Source organism: Polypterus senegalus, chromosome 10 (genome assembly GCF_016835505.1).
Source record: "Polypterus senegalus isolate Bchr_013 chromosome 10, ASM1683550v1, whole genome shotgun sequence".
In the NCBI taxonomy this organism is placed as follows: Eukaryota; Metazoa; Chordata; class Cladistia; order Polypteriformes; family Polypteridae; genus Polypterus; species Polypterus senegalus.
Genome location: NC_053163.1, coordinates 179,321,426 through 179,348,081, shown reverse-complemented (window position 1 = coordinate 179,348,081; position 26,656 = coordinate 179,321,426). Strand labels below are relative to the sequence as shown.

General features: G+C 39.6%; 1 protein-coding gene across 9 annotated transcripts in view; it reads right to left on the bottom strand.

The window, feature by feature from the left end:
- Window positions 1-12,573: 12,573 nt before the first annotated feature.
- The window catches only part of snphb (syntaphilin b), a 60,033-nt gene continuing 45,950 nt past the window's right edge, over window positions 12,574-26,656 (bottom strand). For 5 of the 9 annotated variants that reach the window (XM_039767852.1, XM_039767854.1, XM_039767853.1 and 2 more), the window contains 3 exons: window positions 26,184-26,303; window positions 20,198-20,347; window positions 12,580-14,092 (listed from right to left, as the gene is read on the bottom strand). In XM_039767852.1, coding sequence (XP_039623786.1) covers window positions 12,841-14,092; window positions 20,198-20,347; window positions 26,184-26,303 — 1,522 coding nt within the window. In that variant the 3' untranslated portion in view covers window positions 12,580-12,840. Of the gene's footprint in view, window positions 14,093-20,197; window positions 20,348-22,223; window positions 22,296-26,183; window positions 26,304-26,656 lie in introns of those variants that run through there. The other 4 variants (XM_039767860.1, XM_039767857.1, XM_039767858.1 and 1 more) reach the window with 4 other exon arrangements.

The window sequence follows — 26,656 nt, the reverse complement described above, 5'->3', positions numbered from 1 at the left end:
GCCGTGTGTGTGTGTGTGCTTTTTTATAAAAAATTATATATAACATTAACAAGCAGCCCCAGTGGTGCTGGACTGGTATTTCAGAAATCACACATTTTAGCCAGTGGTCCATAATAACCCTTTGGCATTAAAGATCAGTTCACAGCAGATAACTTGTTGGCACGTGTCACCAGTTGAAGGTCTGCCTTGAGCAGAAGTGGACTTGACATGTTGGATGGCGATCGGCTGGACCAGAGAGAGACCGAGACTGAAGAAGTGTGACACATAAGAGACAGAGGGCGACCACAAGGAGTGAAGCGGAAGCAAAGAACCTTAGCCGACGTGGCTGGCGGCTTTCAAGCTGTTTCTTGTACTGTCCAAGTAGAGGGGTGGGTAAAAGTATTCAATCCCTTTGATTACCCCGTTTTCTGCCTCACCATTTCTGTTCACTATTTTTAATGGGAACTCTTATGCTGTTTCCAAAGTCCAAATAAAGCTTTTTTCTGCAGATACTTAACTGATCAACTCCTACGTTAACTGCTTGCACAAGTATTTAAACCTCTGTGCTTTGGAAGATCCAGGTTTACACAAAGGTGACAGTCATAATTAAACATAATTAGGTGCTGCTTGTGAGTCCTTTATATCTCTCTGGATACCCCTTTTGTAAGGGTCCATAGTCCTTGTTGGATGATCAGTGCAAAAAATGAAGACAAAGGAGCCTTCAGCTGAAGTGAGAAACAAAGTCATTGAAATGCACAAGGCAGGAAATGGCTGCCAAAAAATGTCCAAGTCTGAATGACCCATTTTGTGCTGTTGGATCCATCATCAGAAAGTGGAAGGTTCATCACAACAGCGAGACTCTTACTAGAACAGGCAGTGCCTCAGAACTAAATGTCGGAGCAAGACCTCGAGTGATGACAGAAGCGATGAAAAATCCAATGGTCCTGCTCAGAAGTCTGAAGTGTGCTTTTGCTGAAACTGGAGTGAAAGTGCAGGGGTCCACAATTCAAGAGCTCTCCATAAAATAGGCCTTTATAGGAGGGTACCAAGAAACCATTCTGTAAGAAGGTCCACATAAAAACACGTATGGTGTTTGCTACAAAGCATGAGAGAGACCCCGTTAAGATGTGGAAGAAGACTTTAGGGTCAGATGAGACCAAAACTGAACTTCAAAGAGGTAGATGTGGCATAAAACTAACATGGCTCATGTGTCCACAAGCAGTGAGATATGTTGGTGGTGGCATCATGCTGTGGCTGTGGCAATGGTGGATACAGATATTCTTCTACACATTATTGCAGTCTGTTATGAACCTCTAAGGCTCAGGAGGAGATTCCTGTTTTCATGTGATGATGGCCCTGAGAGCTTAAGGCCAGAATGACACGGGAACAGCTCAGCAACAGAAAGGTGAGTGTTTTTGGAATGGCCAAGTCAACGCCCTCATCTTGAACTTTTTGAGAAACGGCAGGACTATTTGAAAACTGCTGTCCTGGGGTACCATCACCCCAACCTCGAGGGTCTGTAGAAATTCTGTCAGGAAGAGTGGGGAAGAATCCCTCCTGACCAATGTGCAAAACTGGGACATGCTTACCCCAAAAGCACTGAAGCTTTTAGGGTAGCAAAAGGGTCCCCAACAAAGTAGGAATGTGTGGGGCTTGAATCCTTAGGGGCACACACTAACTTTGGGGTCACAGAAAGTGGATTACCTGCACTTTGGAAATGGGTTGTTTACAACTTGAGTGCACATTAAAAATACTGAATGGATAAATAGGTGTACAAATCTGTCAGGCAGAAAACTAATGACTGTCATAAGGGGACAGACGATGTTTGCATGTCACTGCGTATTGGGTTTGTAGTGTGGATGGTGACCAGCAGGCTTGATTGCTGCAAATAAATGCTTAAGTGAGGACATCAGACATATGTTTCTAAGCGATTTAAAAGTCACTTTGCCCTGGTGACTGTCCACTGGTGGACCAACATGCCCTCTGCTTTATCAAAGTCTATAAAGCTTGCATACACGGTGCTGGAAAACTGCTGTGGCCCTTCAAAAGCAAAGGTCAGAGTTGGCACCAACATTCTACAGCCTGGAGAAACTTGATGTTGGCCATCATGAATCTGATGTTCAACTCAATGACGGTCTTCCTTGCAGTCTTCTCTTTACACATATAGAAGTGCTTTTCTTAGTACTCCATCTTTTACATCGTGGGTTGGCACTCCCTGGTAACTGGCAAACCTTTTCCAGTACTTTTAAAAATGGGGGCTACCACCAAAGCCTGCCTGTCCCCCAACTAAACACTAAAGTGGTAAGTTAGCCGAAACACTCCAACCATTCAGTGCTTTCATCATCTCCTCCAGCTGTGTGGCCCTGTTGCTTCAAAGCTTTCCAATTGCAACACCACCACACAGATGGAACCAGTGACAAACACGGCTGCTGCCGATCCTCCAATGGTGGGTCCTGCAGGTTTAGCTGTTCCCTAAACAGCTTCTTCCACCTCCACCACTCATCCTTATTCCCAGTTGAGTCCCACCATTTGCCCCTTTCAAGGAAGGTAAGTGAAGTACATGAAGCTTTAGCCGAGTGACTAAATGACTCCTATGGCAAAAGTGGCCACCTGTGGAAAAGCGGGTACAGAAGTTGAGGGGGAGCTTTGCCCTTCAGTGCAGATGTTTCATGCACATTCAGCCCATCTTTTTTGCTGCTTGGGATCGCTCAGCCACCTGCTGACCTGTCCACACACTCGTCGGCTCCAGCAACGGAATGTCTGTGCCATCCCAGTAGTTTCAGCAGCACACATTAAAACTGCAACATGGGGGATATCTGTTGTTGGCCATTTTGCTGTTGTGGGTTCCTGGCCAGGCGGATGCGACACAATTAGTGGGTGCAAAAGTTTGAGTCGTCGTCCCATTTGAAAATTTTATTTTACTAAATGATACGAGATTGGCTAGAAAAGTTCTAAACCCGCAGACATGACATCACGACTCGGTGTAGTAAATGCAACACACAACTGAAATCTTTCCATGCGTTTTAATTTGGTGTCTGTTTACACAGCATAATGATTAGAAAAATGGTACAAAATGAGTGATGTCCGTACAAAGCGGCGTAGTGCTGTGCTGACAACAGATGGTGGCTGCACGTTTTTTTTTCTTTGCTAACATTGACAGGTACACAGACAGAGGTACCGGTGAAGCCAGCCTTAATCGTGCCAGCCTCGAGCCAAACACACACACAGTAAGAGTTCAAGGGGACAAGAGTGTGACAGTAAAACAAAGCTGGACATGTTTGGCTTTAATGGTGGGGTGCAAATAAACAATAGAGTGTCACCCTTTTACCAAAGTCCTATTCATTGTTAACAGATCTTTTAAACCCCTCACCTACAATTTCCATTTCTCTATTAGCAGGACAATGGGACATTACTGAGCAGATTCAGGTGTGTGACCCTCATCGGTGTAAACCTCTACAGGATGAGCCGCTTAGCGCTAATCAGGAGATCCTGCACCGGAGTGCAGCGTGGTAGAACAGTGCAGGTGGGTACAGCAGTCAGCCACTGTGAAGGACACGACTCAGAGTGGAACGCACCATCATTAGACTATAACCCATCCATCTTAACTCACAGAGACTTTATTATTTATTCTATAATGCATTACAATTAAAGCTAAAATTGAAGTAGTTTGGTCCAACCTTATATTTGAGGTGGTCACTTAACTGTAATAGTGGCAGTATTCTGTCCTATAGGACTGCCATGGAGCACACCATGAAGGGCTCATTTCTCTAGTGACACTGTTTTTAGTCGAGCTAACACTCAATTGACTTCAAATCCAAAGTCGTACACACTCACTGCTGTGACACCATTACAAACTTTTATACACTGCTCAGAAAAAATGAAGGGAACACTTAAATCCTCAGAGTCTAACACCAAATCCAGTTAGGAAGCAGAAGCGATTGTGAATTGATGGCATGGTCTTTGGTGCAAATGAAAGTGACAACAGGTGACTTGGAGGGGCGATGACAAGACAACCCCCCAACAAAGGGAATGGTGGGCACAGACAGTTGCTTTCTCATCCTTCCTGACTGATTCTCCTCTAATGTCCTTGTCACTACGGGTAGTTTGAGGCGGTACCTGCAGCTGATTCAGGTTGCAAACGTAGTCCAGTTCCAAAAGAATGGCACATCCATAGATGCCATTTCAAGATGGTCTCAAGAGCATGAATGAGATACCAGGAGACGGGCCGTTACATGAGGACAGCTAGACAGGCTCATAGAAGGACATCAATCCACCAGCTGGGCCGCTTTCTGCTCCTTTGTGCAAGGAGGAACAGGAGGAGCTCTGCCAGAGCCCTACAAAATGACCTCCAGCTGGCTACTGGTGTCAATGTTTCAGACCCAACTGTCACAAACTGACTCCATGACCATGGCACGAGGGCCCGACCTCCTCTAGTGGACCCTGTGCTCACTAGCCATCAGCATGTAACTTGATTGGCATTCACCAGAGAATACCACAATTGGCAGCTCTGCCATTGGTGCCCTGTTCTCTTCCCAGACAATAGCAGGTCTACACTGAGCACATGCAACAGACATGAAAGACTCTGGAGATGCTGTGGTAAATGTTGTGGAGCCTGTGACATCCCCTCTGCTTGACTGGTTTGGCAGTGGGTCAGTGATGGTCTGGGAAGGCATATCCTTGGAGGGTCACACTGACCTCCAAATGCTAAGCAATGGTAACCAGAGCGCAGTTAGGTACCAGGATGAATGAACGAACTCAGCCCCATAGTCAGACCTTACACTGATACAGTGGGCACCAGGTTCTTTCTGGTGCAGGACAAGGCCAGGGCCTCATGTGGCCAGAGTGTGTGGGTAGTTCCTGGATGAAGACGGGCCTGCACCTTCACCAGACCTGAATCCAATTGAGAACTCCTGGGATGTTATGTATTGGTGCATCTGGCGTCGCCACATACCACCACAGACTGTCCAGGAGCTCACTGATGTCCTGATCCACATCTAGGAGAAGATCCCCCAGGACATCACCTGCCATCTTATCAGGAAAAGCCCAGAGGTTGTCAGTAGTGTGTATGGCCCCCCACGTGCCTGTATGCACTCCTGAGTCACATTAAGTGCTGCTGTGATGAAATTCATGCGAGTTGGCCCAGCCTGTGATTTCCATCTCTGACTTTGATTTTTTTGATGTGATGTTGAATCAGCCCTCCATGGGTTGGTGAGTTTGGTTTCTGTTGACTGTTACAGCATTTTGCTCTCAACAAATCGCACAGTATCACTCAGTAAAGATTTTCCATTTGAATACGTCATTCATTGAGATCCAATGTGTGATTTAAGTGTTCCCTTCATTTTCTTGACCAGTGTATGAAACTCTCAATGTGTCAATCGCTGAGCATTTCATAAATGGCAAAGCAGCAGATGGCATTGCGTCCGAGATGCGTTCAACAGCACTTAAAGACTTGACAAAATTAAGACTAAAGATCAGGAACTGAGCCGATAGAGATATATATATGTTATATTTTATATATACACACACACCTTGAAAAACCTAATGCGTATTTTATAATGCTTCCACAATTAAACTATGGAATATAATTATCTTTGGAACCATAACAGTATTTATTTAGGCAGTTTGCATTGTAACCTTAAAGAATGAACTCTCTTACCAAACACTCAAGATGTATGACCTGCACCCCAACAGACGGCACAAGTAGCTACCCTGGAACAAAGAAGATCCAAACAATTAGGGATTTCAAAGACAAAGGTAAAGCAGGCCAAAGCAAATTTGTGTAAAGGTTTGGTTTTATGGCGAGTTTGTATAATTACCAGATCAATTCTGATTAAAAAGATGTTGAAGAAAAAAAAATGATTTAGAATAAATTTGTCAATCAATATCTATCACATAATTCCTAATTTAGTTAAAAAGTAAAAATCATCAGCGTCCTTAACCAGCACAATGATTTAATATTCAGTCTGAAGCAACACAAGCAGCTTATGACAATTTAACAAAAAGCTTCAAATGAGGATGCAGGTGGCAAAAACTGGACACAAAAATGCAGCTCTTGGGTAGACAGAAATTGCCAGTGAAGGTCCTTTGAAGAAGCCTCTTTGATTTTTAATGCTAATATAGCGGGGGTGTCCAAGTCTAGTCCTAGTGCCCCCTGCTGGCTGCAGGTTTTCATCCCATCCATCTAGTAATCGTCTATAACACAACTGGGGCCTCATGCATAAACGGTGCGTACACACAGAAATGTTGCGTAAGAATGTTTCCACGTTCAAATCACGATGTATAAAACCTACACTTGGCGTAAAGCCACGTACTTTTCCACGGTACCTCATACCTTGTACGCAAGTTCTCCGCTCGGTTTTGCAGACTGGCGGCACCCAGCGTCAAAGCAGTGCTACTGTTCCTGTGTGGTTACTCTTTTTATTTTCCTGACTCGGCTTTATAAATACACTGAAATTAACTGCATATTGTTTATTAGTGTAATGCATCTGATTGTAATTAACTTGTAACAATATAACGGTCCACGAAATGGTCAAACTACAGCATAAACCCTTTGTATTCTCTTAGATATTAGGTAAGATTAATTGAAATTATGTATGTAAACACACTGTTTATATACAGTAAAACCTAAATATTAAAGATATTGAGCATCTCCGATATCACATATGTTACAGCCATTACAATAGACAGGCCACCAGCAATAAATACGTACAATGCAAGAAAAATTGTATACAGTAAAATGTGTGTACAGAGACACTAAACATACATACATGTACTAAGTACTGTAAGTAGAAAATGAATTATAGTTACTCACCAACAATGACACGATGACTTGTCCAATAACAATGAGTTTAATTTTACTGCACAACAAAGGAGAGCGTTACAGCTCTTCTAAAGGAGCCTCTTCAGGCGATTGTGTAGCACCGCCGTTGTTGTTCTTCAATCCAAATCCCTAAAGCAGATCCCATCCAGACTACTGCCTTATTACATCCACTTACAACTCGTTTTGCACCCTGGTTAAAAGGACACTGCGGCCGTAGATCTTATATTCCTTTCCTACTTAAATAAAAAGAATCATAGCCTCATTGAAGCAGTAGCAGATCGTTTTGAAGCCATAATGAAGGGCTTGACTATGCACAAAGATAAACACAAAAGAGCACAAAAGTTAACTCTTTACACAGCGAAACACGTTGGTGCTGAATAAGCAAGACGAGACTTCCTGGTTAACATCGCATTCAGCACACAGGAACTTAACTGCGTGCTCCGATTGGTTAGCTTCTCAGCCATCTGCCAATAGCGTTCCTTATATGAAATCAATTGTGCAAACCAACTGAGGAAGCATGTACAGGAAGTAAAAAGACCCATTGTCCGCAGAAGCAGCGAAAAATCCAAGTTATATATTTAGTGATGCTTACATATAAAATCTGTGATATCGAGTGAAGCCGCGAAAGTTGAAGCGCGATATAGTGAGGGATTACTGTATTTTAATACTATAGCTGCTTTAGCGTCGTTACTCTCATTGCTCCTTTTTCTTCTTTCAGCTGCTCCCTTTAAGGGTTGCCACAACGGATCATCTTTTTCCATATCACTCTCACTGCACCACTCGGAGTATTTATATCACTGTATCTGAGTGTGAATCACAGCAGCAGCTGATCGGAAAGAGAATTATCGGTATACAGCTTCAAGGACACGCTGCCTCAGCCACAGCAAAAACGTTTCAAAGCCTTTCCTGTACGGACCTCGCAGTTCAGAAATAGTTTCATCCCAAGAACTATTAAACGCACTCAATCAATTGCTCCTTGTAGAACTATCTGTACTTATAAGTAGAATTACCTCACTGTAAACTTGCACTAGTTATAATATTGCACAACCTGAGCCACTTTATAAAGCGCATATTTACATATGCATTTCATATTTTTAAGATGAAATGCAGCAACATATGTTTATTATACAGATAAAACTTCAACTTCATTTAAATAATCTATATTCTTCACTGGAAATATCTTCTTCGTAGCACATGTTTAATTATTCAGTGTACCTTAAATGTTTTGAAGAATCAGCGCTTTAAGCTTACAGATGGCTTAACGTCTATTACAGAGCTGATTGTGTGGCGATCAGTTACTTGGAGAAAGAAAAGCAAGGACTGCAGTGGCAGCCACGCCAATATTTTTTATAGTGAATATAAAACAGAAAGAGAAAATAATGACACAGCTAAAAACGCAGCGGCAAATTTCGACAAAAGTTAAACGCTTGTGTCATGAGCACGAGGCAGCTATGCAATGTTTGCAACGGACGTGGCCAGCCACTGTGCATAAGATACCATTTTGACATTGGCGGGCGAAGGGGCCACCACAAGCACTGCTGCAATAAATAATTTCATCAAAGGTTGCGCACAATCACTGTGCCATGAAACCCATGTTTAATAACGTGCTTTAATAACTCCTATCATCATGAAAATGATCTCACGTATACATCTCAGTATTTTAGTTATTCAGAGAGCTATAATATTATGAATGTCATGGATTCTGTGTCCTGTCGGAGGAAGAGAGCCAGTTTAAGAAGCACATAGTGATTCACACACAGAGCACATAGAAGGTCACATACAAAACAAAATAATTTAACGCGCTACTTTAATTACGATGTGATTTGAGAAACTGGTTAATTAAACGAATTTAAGATGACGCTTATGATGTTCTACTTTAATGACAAAATAAACTATATGATTAAAGTGGAAATTTCGAGATTGAAGTTGACATTTCGTGCTTTTTCCCCCTCTGTACCCTAATAAGCTTTCATATGACACTCAGACGGTGGGCTACGACTCGCCTTTTCACAGAGACTTTGATACGTGACAACTTCTTTTTTATTTCCGGCACTGTACGACTTTGTGATTGTTTTCTCCAACACGCTATTTCACTTGATCAACTTCCTTTTGTTATACCACGGTTTAAATAAACAAATAGTATGTTTTTCCTTTGCCTCCACTTAGTAGTCACTGAAATTCTTATTTTCCCCCGTGCTTTTCCCATTGTCTTTTCACAGAAGGCTGAGCTTAAGGGTGATTTATATTGATTGGCATATTCAAAGAGGCGTAATTCTGGGAGGAGTTGGGGCGAGACAGAAGGCGTGTGCCTGAGCGGGATTTATGGAGCGGAAGTTGGAGTACGCACAGATTCCTGCATCTGAACATTTTGTGCTTACGTCATGTTATAGTGCGAATTCTATGCACAGCGTTATACATGAGGCTCCTGGTCTTCCATTTCTGGAGTAACTCAAGGACACAACAGAACTGAGAAATAACACACTGGTCATGTAAAAGGGGATATGGGTGGGAGTGAAAACCTGCATCACCTGGGGGGCAGAACTATACCTGGAAGTCCCCTCTAAGCCTATCTAATAGGTACTGTTTCAGAAACAGCAGCAGGTGATTGTCAAGCGAGAACTAAATGAAAGCAGCTACAGATCAGAGGAATACATTCTTAGACAACATCGCTGGTTATGCAAGTGTGATGTCACAAAAACAGAAGATGGAATTTTAGGTATTTATGTGCAATTATAGCAATTTGACACAAACTATTTTCATGACATCCTTTGAATATTGCAATATACTAGATAGAATAGTTAGTATTTATCATATCTACATAAAAGTTGCAAAAAGTGGACATGTCCAATTCGAGACATGCAAAGCAAAAAATTCAAGTAATAAACCTTAAAGTGAACAGTGCAAAATGAAAAAAATTCAGAATAGTTTTTGGTATATCTAAAACAAAGTGTTTTTCTTCATTTAAGAGGAGCATATGTGAAACACAAAAAAAAACCAAAACACTTTGTGTAAACATTCTTCTTTCTGACCCTGTTAGAGACTTGGGAGAACAAAAGCAAATCAAGAAGGAATCAAATAAAATAAAACCTCCATCTCACTCCATTATCCAAAAGTTTAAGAAAAATACATTAATGCAAATAGTGAAAGAAATTTCATCAGTCTTCCTGTACACTTAAGTCAAAATATTCTTCTCAGACAAGTCTGTGTACATTTTGGTCAAACATAAAACACAAGAGGCCTACTGGCATGCAGTTGTGCACGGTATGGCAAGAGCCCAGAGGCTGTTCTAGGGCCATCCAAATCCACCATGAAACGCAGTGCACAAGCTTCCCGGCACGAGTGGCACGTGCTCTGTACTTCACAAGGGCCTTCTCAAAGCATGCAGCACTTACTCCACATACTGAAGGGTGGAAAAAGACCAAGAAAAGAATTCCTACATAAACATTAAGGAAAAAAGTATGAGCTAAACAATAGAAACCTGAAGAAAGACATTTTGTTTGTATACAGTATGTGATGTGTTTTAAATAGATCTGACATTTGCCTGTTGCTGTTCTGCCAGATTCTAGGTTTCCTTTCACCCATCATTCATTCTGGCAAAATTCTAAAAATAAGACTTGCACTGATTATACTTTATACACACAGTAGAACTGGCCAATAATAATGACAAAGATCTAGAAAAGTGTGTTAAAACTTGAAAATGAGATTAAATCCTTTTAAGATCATTTACCATAATCAAAAACAGTGCTGTGAAAAAGTATTAGCCTCTTCCCAATTTACTCATTTTTGCTTTTTCACGATACAAACTTGTTTCTAATCTCCAAACAAATGTACTGGGTGGTCCAGATCTAATTATGCAGATCCAGATCCTCTGTAGAACTGATTTATGTGAGGACGATTCCAGTTCGGCACGAAGATGATTCTTCATGTCGTCAGTTCTCACACTTCAATGGTCCCGGATTTTTTAGGTGATTTTCTATGTATTAAACTTAAAAGTTATAGCGTAATGAAAATTGCATTATTAGATCAGGACCACCCTATAGTATAATACAAAAGACAACCTGAGTAAAGAGAATGCATGGTGTTAAATGATTGATTTATTGTAGGAAAATAATTCACCAACACCTCTCACACCACCTTAGTCACTTAACCAACCACTGAACCAAATTTAAATGACAGTGGGTTAAATTAGAATAGACACACCCAAAGCTTGATTGCTTCCAGCCCTACCGAATCTAAAAGTCAACTCAATAGAACCTGTGAAGTTGACTAAAAGGGCTCAACTTCACTTCACACCGTGCCTTAGTCCAAACAAATTCCAGAAGACCAGATAAAGAAAGTTACTGAAATATATCAATTGGGCAGGGTTACAAAGCAATCTATAAAACAGACTCCAGCAGACCACGGTGAGAGCCATCATCTCTAAATGGAGAAAACTTGCAAGAGAAGCAAATTACTCCAAGAGCGCATGGAAAACTCGCCTGGGAAGTCACACACTAACCCAGGCAAATGTCTAAGGAACTGCTAGCCATCCTCAGTTCAGTTTACATCTCTATCCGTGATTCTACCATTAGAAAGATACGAGGCAAAAATGGTATCCATGGGAGAGCTGCAAGGTAAAAATCCTTACTAAACATGAAGGACTCATCTAACATTTACCAAAAAACATCTTGATTATCCCCAAAACCTTTGGGATATGTTCTGTGGACAGATGCATCAAAAGTGGAAGACACAGGTTCTGTTACATCTGGCGTAAAGCTAACACACCTTTTCCACAATAAGAGCATTGAACCCACAGCCAAACATGGCGGTAGTTGTGTAATGGTGCAATGATTCTTTGCTGTCTCAGGGACTCGGCAACATGCTTTGATCAAGGGAAGCATGAATTGAGCTCTCTGCCAGAAAGTACTGAAGGAGAATGTCTGGTCACAGATCTGTAATCTGAAGCTCGAGTGCAACTGGGTTATGCAGGAGGGCGGCAATAAGAAGCACAAGACCAAGTCCACCTTGGAATGGCTGTAGAAAAAATAAAATTAAGGTTCTGAAGTGGCCTACTCGAAGTCCGGACTTATACCCCATTGACAATATAGAGTGGGACCTGAAATGGGCAGTTCACAGTTGAAAACTCTAATGTGGCTGAATTAAAACAAATTCTGCAGAAAAGAGCATGATAAAAATTTCTCCACATCGATGGTAAAGACTGGTCATCTGTTACTCGAAGCTTTGTTGCAGTTGTTGGTGGCACAACTAAGTATCAATTTGTTAGGGGTATAGGTACTGGTGAACTTTTCCTTAAATAAATGAAATGATCGTTCAAAAACTGAGCAGTGTTTACCCAGGTTGTCATTTGTATGATATTAAATTTATCTGGAGATCACAAATAATGAAATGTTATGAATAAGCAAAATTGAGGAAATCAGCAAGGGGCAAATATTTTTTCCACAGCATTGCATATATTTCTACAGTATATATTATACACATACACACACACACATACACAGAGAAGAGATTTCTATGTTCAAACAGTAATAATTCACTCTTGAATGTATAAATCCTCTTAAAGTGAAATATGCTAATAGTTACCATCTTAAAAAGTTCTTTAGTTGAAGATATTGTTTAAAAATGATTAAATTGCATTTTGTTTACAATTGCTTGTGTAATCTATAAAAGACACCTGTGACTCAGTGTAGTGTTTTCCTCTAAGAGTTAAACTGACCTAGTTACAGCAATATCTCTGATAAAACATTAATACACAATCAGGAGAAGAAGAGATTTCAATGAATATATTTTGTTTTAAACCTTGAAATCACATTCTATGGCACATAAGTCCTAGAAACAAAATGACTCAGGCCACCAATATGTTAAGGAACATAAATAAGTCACTTCTACATAAATATGGAGGGTATGGCTCTTCTTGATTGAACATTGGCAGACATTCAGACATTGACCCTTTGTCTAGCGTGAAAAGCTACAATCGTTGTCAGATAAATGCATGTCTAATTCCAGCATCTCAGTGCAATAGTGAAGGTGATGAACAAGTAAAGTTATATTTGAGTTCCACCATTCATTTGACACCCTCCACTGATCTTACGAATGGACTGCAGTGCTACAGCACAACAACCACGAAGCAAAGAGCTGATGTTGTAGACTGGCTGACCATTCCGACGCTGGCCACGGCACAGCCAGGCCACTGTAGGCACTATAGGTACAGCTACAGCCAGGAGGTCCACTAAGAAGTGTCGGCTCCAGTAGCTCTTCTCTGGACTTTTTGCTGTTGGTGCCTCCTTAGGATTTTGCTCTTCATCAAGTTCATCATCATCATCATCATCCTCCACCTTCACCACCTCCATTTTGTCCGGGCTGTCTATTTGCCCCAATGCACTTATGGGTTGCTTTAGGGTTGGCTGGCAGTTGTCAGGACTTGAGACAGCACTTGGCCAGTCAGTACTAGTTACCATAATCATCGTGCTGGGATCAGTAGAAGCCAAATCCATTGCACAGACACACTCCGATAGTATCTGGTTTTGGTGATCCAAGGGAACCATCTCCATATCCTCTCCTTCTTCAGATATCCATGTAGATGTAGGACTACATGCCTGAGATTTCATTACTTTTTCCATGATGGTGTCCAGGTCTGGGTTGTAGTGGATAAAGTCGGTTTGTATGGCTTGCTCCTGGACTTGATGAAAGCTATGGTTATTGATCCCAATTTCCATGCTACTCTGACTACTTATCAGTTTTTCAAAGGTGGAACTTTGTGGGAGTCTGGAGGCAGCTGTGTATGAAGTAATTAAAGAAGCATCCTCTGATAAGAAGCCAGGTTCCTGAAGCTCTGTTCTGCTGGTGCCATTATCGCCTAAAACAAAGCCACTGTCTACTGTCTCTTCTGCTGAAAAACTATTAAAATCAGTAATGTTCTTTTCTGGAACTGCATGGTCACTTAATTTTGTGTAGGTAGAGCTTCTTGTTAAGGATTTAGCTGGGGATCCACCTGCAGATTCCAGATTTAGAGCACTTCCTTCTTCTCTTGCTGAGCCATTCTGTGCCATTTCCATACTGTATAGTAAGGTTTCCAACTTTTTGTTCTGGATGTTGATATCAACAAAGTACTTTTGAATGCCCATATCCTTATCAGAAATGTTATCCTTGACAGTGTCAATGACTTCTTTCAGCTGTTTAATCTCTTTCTTGGCTTCTTTTAGTGCAAGTTGTGCTTCAACCCGATGGCATTCCTCTTCAATCCAATCCTCCTGCATTCTCGAGAGCTGAGCTTTGAGTTCATCAACTTCCGTGTCCCTGAAAGTAATAATTAAAAATAATAATAATAATAATAATAATAATAATAATAATAAAAAAAGAGCCATTTAAAAAGCAACCACAAGCTGTTGAACAAAGAAATTGTACATTGCTAAATGCTACGTAAATATGATTAAATGGACTGCAAATCCCAATAGCCCTGGGAGTACTGTACCAACGAGCAGCTTCAGAGGTTGCCACAAGGTCTGCTGTGTGAAACATTATGAAGCGCAGTTTTTAAAAGCGAACCATAAGATCATTGGGTGTTTTTTTTTGTGTAAACGCTTCACTGCACAATTTGATTACAATTACACCCATTGGAGTACATTTTTCTCTGGATTTATATTTGTATCCTGTGCCCTCTTGTGTGTGTGATTTTGTCTGGGGAGCACTCAACATTCTAAAGATCTTCACTTATATTGGAATCCATTTAGAACAAAACTTTACATAAGTTTCATGAGGCCGTTTATGGGCATATTGTTTCATTACTAGACTACCATCATCTGCATCTGTGAATCTAGACTGTGTCATGAGTGTTTAGCATTTTGCTGGATTTCTTAGTATCTGTAATAGTCATCATTTTTATTGTTTGTTACCGTAAACATACATAATGTATATAGTATATATGAATACATAAAGTTACCTTTTGTAAAATGTTACAGTTCACTAGTACTATACACTGTCTGGGGATGCCATGCGTCTTTACCTTGGCAGCCAGCCTCACTCACATGATTGATTGCAAAGTGATTGTTCTCTCTCATGTTTACCATAAATAGTTGCATATTTAGTGCAATAGACTTAGAATATTGTACACATGGCTGTGGGGTTGGAGTCAAGGAGTCGGAGACAATTTTGTGTACTTGGAGTACCGACTCCGACTCCTAATAAATTTAAAATTGTAATGAAAAAAAAATACAGCAAGTTCAAATGTCCCATTTCACAAGCAACAGTCATAATTAAGTACTTCTCTGATGTAAGAATAAAGGCCGGTACATAGATGTGTTACTACTAGTGTGAAGATCAACTAAGGTATTAAACAACCTGACTTTCACATATTGTGATCTGGATTATGGTACATTACAATAAGTGTTGTTTTATTTCAGATATAATGTGTTTAACAAGTTCATTTGAGTGAAAAGTGTAATGATGTAGATGGAGGTGTGTGCTGTGGCCTGATGTGTGTTCAGGGGTTCTTGTCTTTTGTTTAAACTGGCCAATACAGTCGAGAGGCAGCTTCCTAGCCAGTAGTTCTGTGGTTAAATGACGTGTATGTTGTCTTCCTTTAGTCAACATAGAAAATGCATTAGCATATTAAATATAGAGGAGTCGGAGAGTCTGAGTCAGAAGTACCGGAAACTAAGGAGTCGGAGTTGAAGGATTTATCTACCGACTCCACAGCCCTGATTGTACAATCATAGGCCCAAAATGTATTTGTGCACACATTTGTGGGGGTCTGGTGTCCTTAACACCTGCGAAATGATAGTAATAATACATTTTATTTAATAGGCACCTTTCTCACCACTCAAGGTCATCATACAAAAATTTAAACAACAGTAACAGAAATAAAAACAAATAGAAAAATAAAATCAGATAACAATAAAGATAAATAGTAGTAACAAACGTGAAAGATAATTGGCTAGAACAGTGATAAAATCATAGTTGATATGGCAGTTTAAAAAGATATGTTTTGTGAGTAGTTTTGAATTACGAGGGGGGAAAAGAGGAGAACTACAAGAATGTTCTCACTCCCATATAACAGAGTTTGATGCGTGGTACAGTAGAGCTGCAGAGAAGGATCTGAGGGAGCGAGAAGTAGTAGTAGAAGTCTATAGGGGACCAGTGAGGTAAGGAGGAGCAAGACTGTGGAGAGCTTTAAATGTTAAAAGTAGTATTTTGAATTATATGCAGTAGGAGACAGGGAGGCAGTGAAGTTGTGAGAGAATAGGTATAATAAGTTCAGTGGAACTTTTATGAGTTGTAAGTGATGGATACATTTTTTGGGGGATGCCAAATAGAACGACATTGCAGTAATCTATATGTGAAGTGACTAAGGCATCAATCAATACTTCGTCCTGCTCTTGAACAACAAAGTACTGGAGTCTAGAAGTGTTTTGGAGATGGAAAAAGGTAGTGCAAGAAACATTATTTATGTGGGATGAAAAAGAAAGGGTACTGTCTAAAATGATGTTCAGGTTCTTAACCTGGGAAGAGATGTTTGTTTTTCCATTTTAATTAGCAGCACTATTTCAGTCAACCTTAGTGGGTATTGACTTAGAACCAATGAGGAACACCTCGGTTTTATTGCTATTTAGTTGAAGAAAAATATGAGTCATCCATGACTTTATGTCTTGGAGACACACAGTGAGAATATTTAGAGAGGAAATGGAGGTAAGCTTTAGTGGATAGATAAAGTTGTACGCTGTCAGCATAACAGTGAAATTAGATGCCATGATGTTGAAAGATATTGTCTGTTGGGAAGATGTAGAAGAGAAGGAGATGTGGCCCCAAAATAGAGCCATGTGGAACTCCCTTTGCAACTACTGCAAGGGATAACTGAATTTTTTTTTTTTTTTGAGAGAAACAAACTACAATGTACAAAATGTGTTTTTACACACAGCTTCACCCAAGTTAAAATTAAGTGAGTGATCTCTCAGCAAGATAGTCTCTTTACTTAAAACATAACATTTTTTTCATTAGTTCTAAACAACAATTTTACTAATTTACTTTAATTTACTAATTAAAAAAGTTGTACTAATTATAAACTGCATGCAACACATTGCTATAGCAAACCAATCAAAAGCAAAACAGGCCAATTAGAGCTGGTGATGTAGCAGTAGCAGTACATTGAGTAAAATCACCATGTGGAGTTAGCCTCTAAAATGTTACTGCTTACAAAACCCATATTAAAAAATAAATGCCAAAGAAAAAGGCATGAGCCGAGTCCCAGAACTGATGACAATGGAAGTGGAAATTAATAAATGTGTACTGTATTACAAAGCTGGGAAAGTGAAAAGCCAAAAAGTAGAAATGAGCAGAATTGAAGAATTCAAGGCACAAAAGCTCAGAAATGTAAAGCATGACAGACTAGAATGAGACATCAAAATAAATCTGCTGAAGTAAGCAAATACAGGTGAAGGATGCTGGAAGAAAATTAACGTTGGGTCCTAAAGTCAACAGGTCATACAGTCCAAGTTTTGGTATAAATAACTGGAACCAAGCTTGCCAAAAATGCTTTGAGAGAGAGTGATGAACAGATTATTCCACACTGGGATATTGTGATTAAACTCGAAGCCCAAAGGAAAAAAAAAAAAACTTAAAAGCAAGATAATAAAGTATGAGATGAGTAATTATGACAGTGGAGGCAAGTGAAGCTGAGAAATATAGATATAAAACATTTTGCTGCAGGAAGCGAAGGTAGGCGCGAGTGCCCATAAATATTCACTAGTTAAACTTGAATAGGATTAATGAAAGACAATGGAAGAGCCAAAAAAATCTGAGCATCTTCTGAAACTGCAAAAGAAAGTTATTAGAAACTAGAAATGCAGCGATCTAATTATTAAGTCCTGAAATTAGAACCCAAAAAATTCCTGACACTAATTCCTATAGACACCAGACTATGGCAGAATAAAAAAAATGCCGTACATTGCTGCCTGTATTTAATTGAACAGAAAGAAAATCAACCAGTTCGTCAATATCAGGCTTGAAATCTTGTGCAGCTGCAACTTTTATGAGGGATGAAAAGTGCTCGACGGTAAGTCTTGAGCGATGTGGAGTTTTGGTAGCTTTCATTAATGAAAACAATTGCTCATAAAGGTAAGTGCTTCAGAACATAGACGGTACTCTCGATGCCAACTTATGGATCTGCACAAACGAGGGTGACAGGTAAGCATATAAGCCTGGCACACCAACTTTTGTTGTATTTTGCCTTCAGAATAGAATCTGACTGCAGTTCAATCAATTCCATTTGGACATTCTCAGGCACATTCTCAACGTTGTAAGAGTATGGTGACGTAAACAGCGCAAAGTCCTGTTTGTTTGAACTGAAAATACGAAAACGCTCACTGAATTCATTGCTCAGTAATTCAAGTTGTAAAACAAATCCTCCAAAAATCAAATTTTACTTTACTAAGTTTACTTCAAAGTTTATATTGTAAAATAAGCCGATATGCAAAAAGCCCCCTGACCTACACTAATTTTACAAAGTCAAAATCATAAAAATTTGTTAATAAACAACTCACCAACTTCTCATGTCCACTTCAAATCTTCAGCTGTAGTCTGCACTAACTGTTCGTTACACTACTAGCACAAAATTACATAAAACTAGAGCAAAATAACATGAAAATATGCAAGTTATTACTACTCGTGAGGGTCAGTTCTGCCCACTGGCCAGCCAGTTGTGTAGCCTAGCAGGGGCAGCTCTAGGCTCGTGGCGGCCCTGGGCAGAGAAAGAATCGGTGGCCCCTTCGCCCGCCAATATCAATACAGACTTATGCATGGCGGATGGCCATGTCCGTTGCAGACACTGCATAGCCGCTTCGTGCTCATGACACACTTCTATATGTGCGTGTCCGTAGCAACCAAGTGGCGGCCCATGATATTCTCATTATGGCAGAACGTTATAATACTACATATAGCTTACTGCTCCAACTCAAGCGATTTTAGTAAACACAGCGTACTAATTAACAAGAAACAATGTTTTTCAGCCACATTGCCATCAGCTGTGTCGTTATTTTCTCTTTCTGTTTATTATTCAATATATATTTGCGTGGCTCATTAACTTTGGTCATGGCTCGTGGCTATATTAGCAGATGATGTTTCTGGTACCGTAATGCCATGAGAAAACAAGCTTTTGTCAGAAGTAAGAAAAGTCAATATGTATACGCCGTAGAGGCAGAATGATTCAATCACAAACGATAGTAATCATTTTGTACAAGTTCAGTGCTAACTAGGATCGGTCATGCGGGCCACACAGATTTCTGTTGCGAGCCGCGTGTTTGACATGCCTGATCTATGGGATCCATCAGGTGAATCTATATTAATTTCTGCAGATGGCAAAAGGACTTAAAGTCATAATCAAAACAGATAATTATCCTCTAATTCTTTTAAGGGAGTGCCTGGCCATCGTGTCAGGAGACAGTGTTTCTGCAGAATTAGAATAAACATTAAGGAAATCATTACTACATTTAAATGGACATTTAAAGGAATGTATTTATTCACTGTTTATTCATTACTATAAATTATTATTTGTGTATCAGTGGTTTATACATTGAGTATTTTGTAATTCGTGAGTGGGGGGTTATGCACTGCAGTGTAGGATTTTGTAAACAGTTGATTAAATTGGTGTGTGTTTTTTCAGTATTTATAAGGACAAATCTTCATTCCACTCTTACATTTGCTTCTGTTAATGTGATCTGTACTTGTTGTGTGGCTGGTAGAAAATAGTATTTGTTATTTGAACTCTGAATTTTTTTTTTTTTGCTGCCACACTAGGGACTGGTAGTGCACAGTATAATTCTTCCATCAAGAAAAGGATCTTGAGGAGTGGTACACAATTACAAAACAAAATCATCCTTAGTGAAATGAAGGATGAATATATAAAAATAGTCTAAAATGTATCTAAAATTATTGGTTGATAATATTAGAAACAGGAGAAGAGTCATATACAAGTAAAGGTTAGTCATCCAGAAAAAGAATGCAAACAATTTACCCTATCAGTAGAGATTTACCAGACTTCATGAATAATCTTCCAGAGAAATCATCAAAAACCCTTGGGGTTTTAAGACTATGGGCATTACTTCATTCAAAGGCCAGGCCTAAAGAAATACTCACTGTACATTAGTACTGCTACCTTCAATTGAATGTGTAAAAGTGCATTTGCTCAGATACTTCATATGTAAGACAAGATCACAGGAACAGAATCACACAATTACTACAGTATAAAACCCGGATAACACACCCTCCCATCCCATACAGAAGACTTGAACAATTAATTATCCATGTGTATTTAATGAAACTATTTGCAAAAAAAAGAATATTTTAAGATTAAAATAAGCTGTCTTTATATACAACACAATACTGTAAGCAATTAAAAACATCAACATCTACCTCTCCTGCAGTCGGTCTATGGTTTCCTTTAGTCTGGCTCGCAGGTGACGGATACAGACTTCCTTCTGCTGCAATGGAGTCAAGTACTGCTCGGGGTTTGGTGGCTTAATGCCATGGTTATCACTGCAGGAGGAGTACTTCATGTGCCGTCTAAAGAAAAGAAAGATGGCAAAAACTGACACACAAAGTATCCTTGTAAATGTATAAATAAATGTTGAAATAACATAGCCCATATGTACATCTTGACAAGAATCAGACCTGCATGGAGTGTGAACCTGTAACAGAATGCTTTGAAACATTTTCATTTATTTCAAATACTGGTGTAGTTAAGGGATACTTAAGCATGATATATTGAAATTCAAGGTTATGTACTAATATAATAATGTGATATTAATTACACAGAAACATAAAACATGGTAAAATTACTCCTAAAATATATGTTTTTATTGAACAATAAGGTCATAAAAGCAATTCATGTTGTAAGCACCCCTTACATTGTGTTTATTGTTTAGAGGTGCAAACTGTCAAATGATACTTTTCTCTTTGATGTATGGTTTCAGTTGTATAAATTTAGCAAAGGTGCTAAACCTGCTGCTAAATGTCCAGTTAGTCTAAAGAACCTCTGAATCATGTCAACTAAATTGTCACTTTCTAAAACTGAACCATTCAAATCAATGTTTTTATTTGCTTCTAGACATTAGTTTTGTTATTATGTACAATATTCATTACTGTGTTGTTTCTCATGGAAGCTGCCATGTAACGTTCATGCAAGATCTCAACATGTTTAATGCAGAATTCAGCAGCAATGCAGTCTACAGTAAATGAATGGTTTCCATGCACAGGCCATTACTTCTGCTGGGCTTGTCAGTCTGTCAAATTATTAAAGTTTGGCTTATTGATCAAAAATGGACAGTTGTCCGTTTTCAATGTACAACGTCTTACAACCACACACCTGGCACAACAGATAGATCTGTTACAGCGCTGCATTTATCACTGATGCCTAAAAACCACAGTACATGAAGACCAATCTTAAAATTGCTTATACCTCATTATTCCTGCTTTAAATCAACCATTTATTGTCAATTAGGAAAGAGGTTTTCCAAGACCTACCTAAATAAAAGCAAAATGTTTTGTATTTTATTTTCCTAAACTAGATAAAAAAAAAAAAAGCATCACAGCCTTCCCAAGCATTTTCAGGAAGAGGTATTACCCACTTCATCTTTCTGACTGCTAAGAAAGGATGTTTGGATTTCAATATTTAGGGGTAACAAACCCTTATGCTATAGAAAATTGAAATTTGTCAATAATAGTGTTGTAGTGAGGGGGCTTTTCTAACACACCGTGTCCTTTTCTCGGTACAGAGCTGTGAAGTGATCATGCAGAGTTATGGGTCCTACTGTGTATGTAAATGAGGGCTGTCAGTCAAACAGCAGCACTAGCAACAGGATGGAAGAAGTGAAGAAGATGAAATGTTCTGCACTGGAAAAAGTTTGGTGATCAGGGCTTAAAGGGCTGTTTGATTTCATATAACATCATCAATATGCTCCAATTTCAGGCTTCTCGATATCATACCAAAATAAACCAGTTCCGATCGCCCCTGTATGCTGCTCCTCCAACTCCTCAATATCAAATACTAAAATAAACAGACACTGCTCTCCAAGGGGATCTGCTAGACTAAAACATCACATAAAAATGTATAATGTATTGTGAGGGGGAACAAGAAATCAACAACAGAGTACCTACTATATGGTTTCACTTTAACCACAGAATGGGATGATATGTGGTATTTAGCTGTAATGTGGAAGGAAGGAAGGTAGGTTTGGTAAAGCTCAAATAAGATGTGATTAGCAATAAAGCTCGAGTTGAGTTGTCAGGGAGGGAGGGAGAAATACAAGAAAAGTGGATTCCTATTGTTCAACACAAGCAGTTACTGGCTGCATTAGTTTAAATACTAGCACAGCTCAGTTAACAAGTCCCACATGACCAAAACGGAGGAGCAGACAACTCTACATATCCAGTGGCTCACCAGATTGTTTTTTTTATTCTCTTCTGTACAAATCAGCACTTTTCTCTCATTTTGAGCCTCTCTCCTTCATAAGTTCTTTCCTTCATTGCATCTGCTGTACTACAGGCAGTGAAAGACCTGAACAACAAAGCCCCTGGAACAAAACAAATCAAAGCAGAAATTCTGAAGTACAGCAGAGCCAGCCTGAAAGAAGCTTTAGTAACACTATGCAACACATGTTGGCAAACAACAATGACACAGAGGGAGTGGCAAAAAAACATGTATGTCAAGGTACCAAAGAAAGGAGATATCATAGACACTACAATCACACTACTCTCTGTCCTCATATTGTTGTGCAGAATATGTGATGCAGTCAGTCCCTAACTGCAAAATTAACAGGCTATCTTTCAACAGGGATGTCCATGCTGCAAAAAGATTGTTCTGCGAAATGTTACTGAACAGAAATCACTCCTGCCAAATTTCTACAACTTTGTGAAAGCATTTGACAATGTGCAGTGAAAATCCTTATGGGAAATTCTATGACATTATGCCATTCCTTCAACATCTTTGAAGAGCAATACCGCAACTCAACATGCTTTGAGCAAGCACCATGTTCGAATGCTAGGATACTCAAATGTGCCTAAAACTATAGTACCTTGGGACAAAGGGAAGTGATTGATTTTGTAGTTGTGTAGATAAAGGGCCATTTGTTCCAGATACCTGGATGAAGTTGCACTGGGCTTTCAAATAGAGCTGGAAAACCTAAAGAGGTGGTGAGGGGCTAGAAAAGACTAGCCGATACCATTGTTTAGAATAAGTTGAATGTCCACCCATAAGAGCTTCTCCTGAATCTAAGATGTTTAGGCACAGAACCTGAAGGGAACAGTGTTCAACACCTTAACAAAAGGTTATTAGTACCTGTTACAGCAGCAGTCCTAGGATAGGCAGGTAAACACAAGAAGTAAGGGAAGCGGTCAAGTTGAAGAAAGAGTCCTTTTGTGCAGCATTAGCAAAAGCTTGTCCAGATTTGTCTGAGAAGTCATGGCATGGTAAAAAGGCAAGGACCAAAGCAAAAACACATGCATTAAAGCCATGGATAATTACTTTTGAATAGACTGGCAAGGCTCTCCGAGTAAGTCTAAGCTGCACATAGCACAGGCTGTTTCAGGAAGGCAGGGAGAAACACCCTTAACTGGGTATTTGGTTGAGAGGTGGAAGGAGCACTCTGAGGAACTCTTAAATACAGAGGATAGGCCTTCCTTGGACGAGGCAGGGACAATCTTCTGTGGCTGAATTTAAATGAATCTCTCTTTTAACAAAATATAAATCTTGGTATAACTTTTTTTTTTTTTTACTAAAAATGTCCACCAAAGATAATAATGTGATGCAAAATACTTAATCCTGCTCCTACACTTTCCGCAGAGAGTCTTGGAAACCCTGCAACAGGTAGTGTCAACAAGAGAGACAGTCTGTTGCAAAATTTCTGGTCTCAGGCAGCCTCGGGCAGATGACGTGATCGTGTAGGCACGACATCATACAGCAGAATTCTGAGTCAGTGCCCCATCTGTGTGGGTAGTTGTGTTGTGCGAGGATACCGTACTAATCGAGTTTAATAGAGCTTCTCAAAGTTTTCTTTGAGATGAACAAAAAAAAAAAAAGTGAGAAACGGCATCAGTTTACATGAAAGAAAAATTAACAATCCTGAAAAAAGTTGATTCTGGAATGAAGAAAAAAATTGATATTGCAAAAGCATTTTGGAACCGCGCCTTTATCTCATCTAATAACTCATTTTCATTCTGTATTTTCATACCTGCATTTGTATTAAAAAAATAAAACATCTAATGCCTCATTTTCAAATAAAATATTTTTGGTAGTTTGAGAAGCGGTGTGTTTTTTTTTTTATTATATATATACAGGTATTGTCAAGCTTGGGTCACAGAGTTGCACGAGACACAGGAAGAGAAGTCCAGGTTTTCAAGGAAAATACAGGTACTTTATTACTGTATAGAGAAGGGAGGTAGTCTCAGGACTTCATTCAAAATAGGAGCTGTTAGGAGCCACGGCATGGGCGATCCATCTTCAGATTAGAACACCACCAGCAGCTCGGAATCACTACTGTGGCAGACACGGTATGGAGAAGAGAGAGACCAGGAATGTATGAGGAAGAGCAGATCAAAGTCTGGTGTTAAATATTAAACATTGCGCAACAAGCCGGTCCACTATATCCTTGATCCTGCAGATGACAACCAATTGCTTTGCCCTTGGTTTACTGTTTACCAGACGTAGCAGAGCAACTATGGAGCTGTCCTTGCCCCACTGCTGTTAGACATGGTTGAATTGCTGGACAGTCCCAGTCACAATGCTATATGTATTTTCCCCATATTCGTCATAACAACATTTCCATTTATAAGAAAATATTTTTATCATCCTGTGAGTTTCATTATAAACGGGATTCCACCTGTATGTTGTGAATATGTTTTTGCTAAAGTACCTCTTCAATGTTGCATGGAAGGCAGGGGCAGAGCCATGGGATTGGCAGGTGTAAAGTCTAATTCAGTATACTGTACTGGAGACTCTACCCAACTGATGTCTCGCATATTCAGGAGAGGTTATGTGAATGCTATCCTGGCTGCTCAGCTGCTGCCCACTTTTTATCCTAAAACAGGTATTTGCAAAGTCATGGGAATTTGCCAACCCTGTCAATATGTGCTTTTCAGATTTGAAAAGCTTGTGACCTTGTAAGCCCGGAGTATCTTGTGGAAGCTATGATGTGCAAGAGTATAGGGTCCCAGGGCTGCTGCTTTGTGCCATCTGATTCCCATATTTACAGATTCTGAGTTGTGTTCACATGACTTTTCAAAGACAATTTTTTGTGGCCCAATTGAGGTTATGAAATATCTAGTTTAGGAACCTAAGGGACATATCTCTGGTGTTTGAAGTTGATGTTATCTCATAGACCTCATTAGAATGTGATCTCAGTCCACACTGGATTGGTTCATAGCAGGGTGTAATATATTTGGGATGAAAATTACCACTGTATATCGAGAGGTCATGGAACCTTTTTAGAAACTCTACATTTGTTATATACAGGTACTGGGTGAGCAGATGCCTGAAGTGGAGTAGTTCAAGTACTTCAGGGTCTTATTCAAAAGCAAAAGTAGAGGTGATCATTAAGTTAATGTGGCAAAAAGTTTACAATTGTACTGGTCCTTTTAAGGAGAGCTAAAGGAAATTAGGTTTCTGGAAAAAGTTGTTGAATTACCAGTTGATCTAGATCCCTATCTTTTATGAATACAAGCTCCAGGAAGTGACTAAAAGAATGAGATTGTAAGCACAAATAGCCAAAAACTTTCCAGCATTGCTCAACAATCTGAGATCACCTCCAAGAACAGTCCTGATGGAAAGGAGTAACCTTAGGCGGTTCAAGTATGTTTTTTGGTTTCTCCCATGTTCCCCTCTCGGAAGGTGTACAAACCACATGCTATTGGGAGAAGATCAAGAAGCACATTCAAGATATGCTGAATGGATTTTTGTTCTCTGCTGTACTGGAAGCAACTGTCTTTTAGTTGGGGATAGGGAGGCCCCGGTCAAACCAGATAAGCTGCTGGCTATTACCACTGTCACCAGGAAAAACGGTGAGAAAAGAATGATGGATATTCCTAAAATAAATATTGCCATGTACAATAGTCTGACCAAATCACTACCAAGTTATAATTAATGCAAATGCAATGATAAGCATTAACCACATAAGTTTATATTTACTCTGACTGTTCCTTAATAAAATTTTTAACATAGAAAGTACTGCGTACGTACCAAGTGAAATTTGAAACAAGATACAATGTCAACTGGTTCACGGGTGAAGTCCAAGTCACTGTTTACTAGTTACAAATTTTTCTAAACATACTATCTGGAGGAATTTTATCATATAAGATTAAAAATTAATTACTTAGAACCAAGATCAATATTAGCGTTTTATTTTACCTGGGGGTTGGACTTCCATCACTACCTTTACAAGAGCCAGAATTACTGCTGCTACTTAAGGAGGATGTGCAGAAGGGTTCACGGAGAGATGTCCCAGCACTGACAGGAGGAGATGGTCGCCTGGATTTAATTCAAAAGGGGGGGAAAAAACATGAGCCCAGATCAGAACGAATATAAGTAAGCTAGACTAAGTAGAATCACTCAACCTGATAAGGCACACAAAAATCATTAGGATGGGGTAACATCTGTTTAGTTAAATGGACATTTGCGACATACGCTACAAAAGTACAGTGGAACCTCGGTTCACAAACGTCTCGGTACACGTACAAATCGGTTTACGACCAAAAAGTTTGCCAAACTTTTGCCTCGATTCACGACCACACACTCGGTATACGAATAAGCCAGTTTCCCTTTCGGTTTGTGTGCGCTAATGATTTCCGCACGTGTTGCATTGTTCTCGGTCAGACGTGCAT